The following is a 7,116-nucleotide window of genomic DNA, read 5'->3' on the forward strand; positions in this document are numbered from 1 at the left end:
AAGCATTATGACCCTGTATTGTTTCAATACAGTTGATTATACAATAGCGATATTACAATGTTATTATTGTGTATTATTAGTCCTATTGCAGTGATTGCAATATCATTTCAATATTTCTCACATAGGGCAAGGCTTTGGGAAGCCAGCCGTGGGGTCAGAAGAAGACAGAATCAGCCCTGCTGTGAAGGAGACTTGATTTGCTGAAGACCTTTCTGATTTCCACCCTGCCATCCTGCTGCAGCCCTTCAACTTGTTGGCAGGATGAACGTGGAGCGTGAGATGTCTACAACTCTCTGATAGGATGAGAGGAAATTGTTTCAGGTTGTGCCAGGGGTGGATTTGATGTGATAGTAGGAAAAGAAACGGTTCACTGAAAGAGTGGTGAAGCATTGGAACAGGCTGTGCAGGGCAGTGGCGGAGTCTCCATCCCTGGAGGTGTTCACAAAATGTGCAGACATGGCACTAGGAACATATTTTAGTACAGACAGTGGTGTTGGGCTGATTGTTGGACATGATGACATTAGAGGTCTCTTTAGCCTTAGTGAGTTTGTGTTTCTAAGGTTCTGTGCTGAACATGGAGAAGACGGTGCTCAATCCACAGTGGGAGTTGCCCACAGGGAAATCTGCACCCACACCCCCTCACATCACTCCTAGGAAAAGCATCTTTCTAGAAACGTACTGTCACAACGACACAGCAGAAACAGAGATCCTGCCATGGACAGGCCCCTTCCCAACACCAGCATATCCACCACCAGCCTCCCACTGGTGTCACGGACGCACCAAGGCATGCCCGTGTCCACAAGCACAGAGGTCAGCGCCAAGGGAGCCAAGGCCACCTCATGGCATGGGGTGTCGAGGAGCAAAGCATCCAAGAGTCGTGGCACCCATGAGTTGCAAGGGCTTGGGAGGCTCTGATCTGCTCTGTAAAGGGAGCCGCTGGGAGCCCTCTCTTGCAGGGGAGTTTGTACCTTGTGGGTGTTGGGACACTGGATGCGCGGGACAGCTGAAAGTCGCTGAGCTGGGGGTGGGGATGAAGGCTGGGGATGGCTGGGGGGGTGAGCCCGTGGTCTGCTCCGGTGCCTGTGACATCACAAAAGACGAGGGACCACGGGGCAGGTTATAGAGCTGCCAGCAGGCAGTCCTGCCCAGTGCGGCGTGGGAGGGTGGTGAGTGCACATGTGGAGGGAGGCTGGGCTGGACGAGGGCTGGGGCAGAAACGTGGGTCCCAGGGAGGGTCGGTTCTGCCCCAGCACCGAGGCCCCAGCCGCTCGCAGGAGCACCTTGGGCAGGGCGCGGTTCAAAGGCATCACTGCCTCCCAGCTGCCTCGTCCTCACTCCTGCCTGCCCCTCTCCCCTGCCACCAGCTCCCTCCAGCACAGCCCCTCTGAACCCCTCTTCTCCTTCCTCCTGCAGGCCATGGCTGCCACTTCATTCCTCGTCCGTGTCTTCCTAACCCTCATCCAGAAGCTGCCCCTGGCTGGGGATGAGCTGGATGAGGCCACGCGTGAGCACATGGCACAGCGTGCCCAGTTCCTGCAGAAGGAGACGGCTCTGCTGTGGCAGGAGATAGAGGAGAGCTCCCTGGAGCAGTGGGACTTTGCCTGGGGACCAGGGCTCTCTACTGCCTTGCAGCAGTGGCACCTCTGGGTGATTGCTGGGGGCCTGGTCCTGCTCTTGTACCTCTGCTGGTGCTTGAGGAAAAGGAGCCATGAGGCAGACAGCAGCAGCACTGAGGAAATGTCTTTCAGGATCATGAAGCAGGTGGAGGAGGAGGAAGAAAGTGAAGGAGAAGTTCCTAATGATGAGTTGAATCTCTCCAGCAGGATTGAGATAGTGAAGGCGCTGGTACGTGAACTCCTCTGGGTCTTCCATGAGTGTTTCTGCAACAGTTTCTTCCCCATGCTGCAACCAGCCATAGGTGTGGGCAGCACCTTCGAAGGCTGGAGTCCCTGTGAAGATGATGCTGTCCACCAGCTGCTCCTGCCCCTGAAGGCACCTCCTGGCCACACCTTCCAGCTGGAGATGGGCACCACATGGGACATGCCAGCAGAAGACCCCTGCATCCGTGTGGAGCTGACAAAAAATCAGGACCCCCGTCTCCTGCACAGCCTCTGCACAGGCTCCTATCTAGATGTGCAAAAAACTGCCCGCTGGTTCCAGAAATTTGTGATGTCAGCCTGGAGGGATGTGTCTCATTCACATCACTACATTCTGAAGATACTGCCCTCCAGCCGGTCCTGCAAGCTGCAGCTGACAAATGCTTCCAGAAGAACTCTATTCATTGAGTTGGTCTTTGGGGTGCAGCAAGAGGAGTCGGACATCTTTCTGAGTAGCCAGGCTACAGAGGACACCTCCATCCCAAGCACAACATGGCCAGTGACCTACGCTGTGGCGGAGGTGAAGTTCCTTAGGCATATGGCCAGGCAGGCCCAGACCAAATGTGTCTACCTCAGATGCCTTTGGACCTGTACCTACATCCTGATGGACACAAGCTCCTATACCTCCTATACCTTGACCTATACCTTCAAGACAGCTGTCATGCACCTCCTGACCACAATCCCCCTCTCAGAATGGCACAGGACGAATTTCCTACTGCGGCTGCGAGACATCATGCAATACGTGCTCTGCTGCCTGGAGGAGAAGTGCCTCAATCACTTCTTCCTTGGCAATGAGAACGTGCCCGAGGAGATAAGCTTGCCGCCATCCTTCAGAAAGGCCAAGCCACTCAATCTCTTCCAACGCTTCACACAGGATCCAGCGGCCTATGCTGACACGTTGCGTGATTTCAAGGAGATGCAAAATCAACTAATAAGGCTGTTTGTCTAGGGATATTGAAAGAGGTCTCTGTGCACAGAGCTGCGATTGTGGGTCTCACAGCTGACAGCAGGTGACATCCTCACACTGAAGGGAAAAAGAGGGTGAATGCAGGACACAGAGAGGGAAGACCCCTTGCACAGCAGCCCTCTGCCAGGAGGGGCTGTGTTCTCCCTTCAACGATCTCCTCGATGAAGCAGATGGTGATGATCAGGGTGGCTACAAAGATGACTTTCACCTGCCTTTCAGCTCGTTTGGTCACTGCCCTGGTGATGATTTCACACGTGGCAAAGGTTCTTGCTAGCAGGTGCAGCTGGGCAGGGACCAAGCCAAAGCCACCACTGATGTGTCTGCTCCCTGGAGTCTGGGTGGACAATCCACCCATCCAAGACACTCCTCGGGTAGCTGGTGCTACAAAACTGAGTGCACTTGATAAACCACAGGAGAAAGACTGTGTTAAGAACAATGAGGAACGGTATTGTCAAAGGAAGAAGTAGTTATAGAAGAAGATGGGCTTTCTCAACTGTGTTTCCCATCCAAATTATGAACTGTGCTCTTGTAAGTGTCCTTCTCCAAAAAGGGAAGGTGGCCAAAGAGAAAAGTGAGGAGGACAAAGAAAGACGAAGTAACAACCCTTAGAAGAGGGAAAGACCCTTGACTGGGAGAGCTGCTTTCAGGTTAGAAACCTGGCCATGAGTGGCCTCTAGCTGGAGCCAGAGACTCGCGTATTCCACTGTGGTCCTGAAGAAGCACAACGAGTGAATGGCTAAAGGCATTCTTGCCCTCTGCAGTATTTGGACTTGCAAACTGCTGCAGCAATGCAGGCTTCCTGCATGTTCTGGTACAGAAAAGACAGATCAGTTCTCATTCCTAATGGATAAAGCTCCTTTTTTCCTGAGGGCCTGAGGCTGCTTTGGTACTCTGCCAGGTCTAACATTTTCTAGCATTGTGCTGTCTTTGCTTTGTGGACAAAATCCTCCAACATCAGTGTTTTCCTCTCAATTCTGAATGCAGAAGGCAAGACATTCTCTATTCCAAGAAACTCCCCTTCCTCCAAATATTACAAACCTCACGGGATGTTTAAGGCTTTAAGAACAAGAGCTGCAACTTATGGAGGGTTAAATAAAATATCTATACCACAACTTTCTCCCCATATTCTGCAACAACCCCATGACTTTCCACCTCCTAACAGGGCAAGGACCTCCCTTCTTAGATGCTTTAAGAAGCGATGGCTCATTAACAGCCTTCTGAGAAAGGGCAGCCTCTGAGAACACCAGCGGTTGCTCCTGAGTAAGGTTTTTAAGTTTCATCAGACAATTTCCAAACAATCAGAAACTATCAAATGAAGATTTCTCTTCCTAAGCAACTACAGGCTACACAAATAGCGATACCCAAGAACTCCTTAGGGGAAACAGCAGATTTCACCTGGGTAAAAGAGTGGACTGGTTGGCCAACACGGCCCCAGCTGTCATCTGAAAGATCAAAAACCTAATCAAACACCTCAGGATTTCCCTATGTAAAATACAACCATCTGCAATGACATTTAGTATGCCATAAAAATGTTTTATCCACGTCAGCTGAAATCCTGCTGGAAGGACAAACCAGAACAGGCCAGAAATTAATATTTTACCAGATTTGAGGCTTTTTGCACTTGTATTAATTACTTGTATTAATTACATTTCCAGCATATTTTTTTTCAGATTAGCGGATAGAACTAAGCATTTTTGGCTTCTTTGGTGGCATCCAAAGGCAGAACAGTGAATTCTGCGGTGGGGTGGACATTTGAGGCGGTGGGGCTGTGGTTCCCCTTACAGTGATCTGTTGAGAGAAATAGGTTTCAGTACTCAGGTTGCAGAAACTAAAAGGAATTTCTCTTTCTCAAAAATACAGTCGTAGATTTCATAGTCCTGTTGTAAATTCCATGATAAGGTATACATGCATATAAAAGGCAAAATGATGACATTTGAGGAACTTTCAGGCATCAAAATATGCTATATGCCGACAGCAAAATATTAGAAAAAAATCCTTGTCTTCTTCGCAGCAATATCCACATATTCTCCATGTCCACCTGCTACCTTTATTCAGTATTGTTGGGTGGTTCTAGACCTCCCAGTTTGGACCTGCTTAATGCTGAAACACTGCAAGAACTGCTGCATTTACCAGTCCTTTCTCTGTGATACAGCGGCACAGCAGAAACAGAGATCCTGCCATGGACAGGACAGAGCAGCCTGACTCTCTCCCCTTTCCTGCACTCCATTCTCCACTGAGACATGGGAACCTTAGACCAAGACTATCACCTTCCTCTTCTCTGCGATGAGCTGGCTTTCCAGCCCACACCTCTCCTCCCATCATACTCCAAAGCCAGGCAGTTCCCATACTACATCACACAATTTTAGCTGTAGGTTATTTTTAGGACATGTAGCCCTCCAAAGATTGTTGACCCTGAGAATGTGCAAGGTAGCTCGTGTATGTCAAATGCATCATCTGGAAACACAGTTAGATGATCTTCAGCTCTTTTACAATGGAAATATGTCAAATTCAGTGGCACATTACCATTAAAGTTAAGTGACTGGAACAAAGCCGCGAAATGTGGTTTTGCCTAACATAAACTGGAAAATATTTTAGCAGAAGGACGATAATTTTTTTGAGAACTACATCTTCCAGAGAGAGCCCTTTTGATGGCATATTCTTGACTTAATTCCAGCTTGCTTCAGTGTTTTTTTCCCCCTTCTTCCCTCTTCTGTGCCATTCCAGAAATGCAGCTGCTGGCCCAGGTTGGAGGTTGCTGTGCAACATCTGTTTTACCATGCCGGTTGTGAGAAATCTGAGCCCTGAGTGCCAGAGACTTGTTCTGAGCCAGTCCAGACTGGTGGCTTCAGATAGTGGCTGTCCAGCTACACCAGCCAAGAACTTGCTCCTCTGGTTGCCTCAAGTTTCTCCGTGTGTCAGAGGCAGGACTCTTCCTAGAGACGTTGTTAACACAGCTGCTGGTCATAAAATTGAGGAACCATAGGATGGTTTGGGCGGAAGGGACCCTAAAGATCAGCCACTTCCACCCCCTCTGCCATAGGCAGATGCACCTTTCACCAGTTTAGGTTGTTCAAAGCCCCTTCCCACTTAGCCTTGAACGCTACAGGGACAGACCTAGATGAAGGAAACTTGCAGCAAGTAGGTGAAGCCCTCCACATTAGGAAGTACATCACAAAAAAGAAATGTCCATCCAAGTTTCAGCCAGAATAAAAATCTTTTTATCTCATGTATAATCATGTTTACATGTACAGCATCTTTCCTTTTTTTGAACAGCAGGGACACAGATCCTACTGTATGTGCCACTAAGCAAAGTCTGACTTCAAGATTGAAAGGTATTTAACTTTCAGTGAGACACAAATTAATTTTATTAAATCTCTGCTGTTAAAACACTACTGGTTTTCTAACAAAATGTAATGTTCATTCCCCTGGGCTCCACCCTCTAAATCAGGAGCTCTGGGACCCAGAGTCCTGACTTTCCCCTTGCCTCCACATGCAGACGTTTGGGCTGAACAAATGCAGCACTCTTCCCCAGGGTAGTGAGATAGAAGCCCCTGTTACTCCTTTCATCTAAATTCTCACTGCCCGACAGTATTTCAGCTTCTTCCTCTGGCCCAAAACATCCAAAGCAGTGTGTGTTTGTGGTTTGTGACTTCGAAGAGAATGTTAAAGGACTTATTTTATTAACAGCCAATAGACACTTCAAAGCGAAAATGTCGTTAAGAAATTAATCATTCTGCACCTCCAAAGTGACATTAATTATGGCTTCGAAACTAAGACAGAAATGAGCCAAAAGCTAAATGCCTGAATCACTTTCTTAAAATAGAGTCAGGACTTCAGTGACTATGGTATATGTACTGGTAAAAAGAAATGCTGGGCCACCTGATTTTCTTCTTTAAAGATAATGTTAAAGGAAAATGTTAAAGTAATGTTAAAGTGTTGGTCCTTAGCTTCTCAATGGCCTGGGGAAAGCAATTCCCTTTAGTAGAAAAGGTCTTGTCTAATAATGCTTTCCCAGATTACTGAAAAGATTTTGTTTCCCACTCTTCCTATTTTTATTATTTTTGTCTAAAAATCCAAATTAACTTCCTCTGAGGAAATGCCTGCTTTCTGTTTTTACCAGGGCAAAGGAGGCCATTGTCTGGGGAAAATGGCTCTGATGGGAATGTGAATGCAGGGACAGGGCATTAATGTTTGCTGAATTGAGTTACAACTGGGATGGAGTTTCACCTAAGAGTTTCATTGATTCTTGGTGGATTTTTTTTCCCACAGTTC

The 7,116-nt window shown here is 48.0% G+C and overlaps 1 protein-coding gene across 1 annotated transcript; it reads left to right on the forward strand.

Moving 5' to 3' along the window:
- The first annotated feature begins 1,512 nt into the window (after positions 1 to 1,512).
- Positions 1,513 to 3,241, forward strand: LOC138720543 (inositol 1,4,5-trisphosphate receptor-interacting protein-like 1). The gene has a single exon (XM_069856883.1). It carries the CDS (start codon positions 1,513 to 1,515, stop codon positions 2,824 to 2,826), a length of 1,314 nt encoding a protein of 437 aa, XP_069712984.1. The 3' UTR covers positions 2,827 to 3,241.
- Positions 3,242 to 7,116: the final 3,875 nt, after the last annotated feature.

Source organism: Phaenicophaeus curvirostris, chromosome 5, assembly GCF_032191515.1.
Source record: "Phaenicophaeus curvirostris isolate KB17595 chromosome 5, BPBGC_Pcur_1.0, whole genome shotgun sequence".
NCBI classification, from domain to species: domain Eukaryota; kingdom Metazoa; phylum Chordata; class Aves; order Cuculiformes; family Cuculidae; genus Phaenicophaeus; species Phaenicophaeus curvirostris.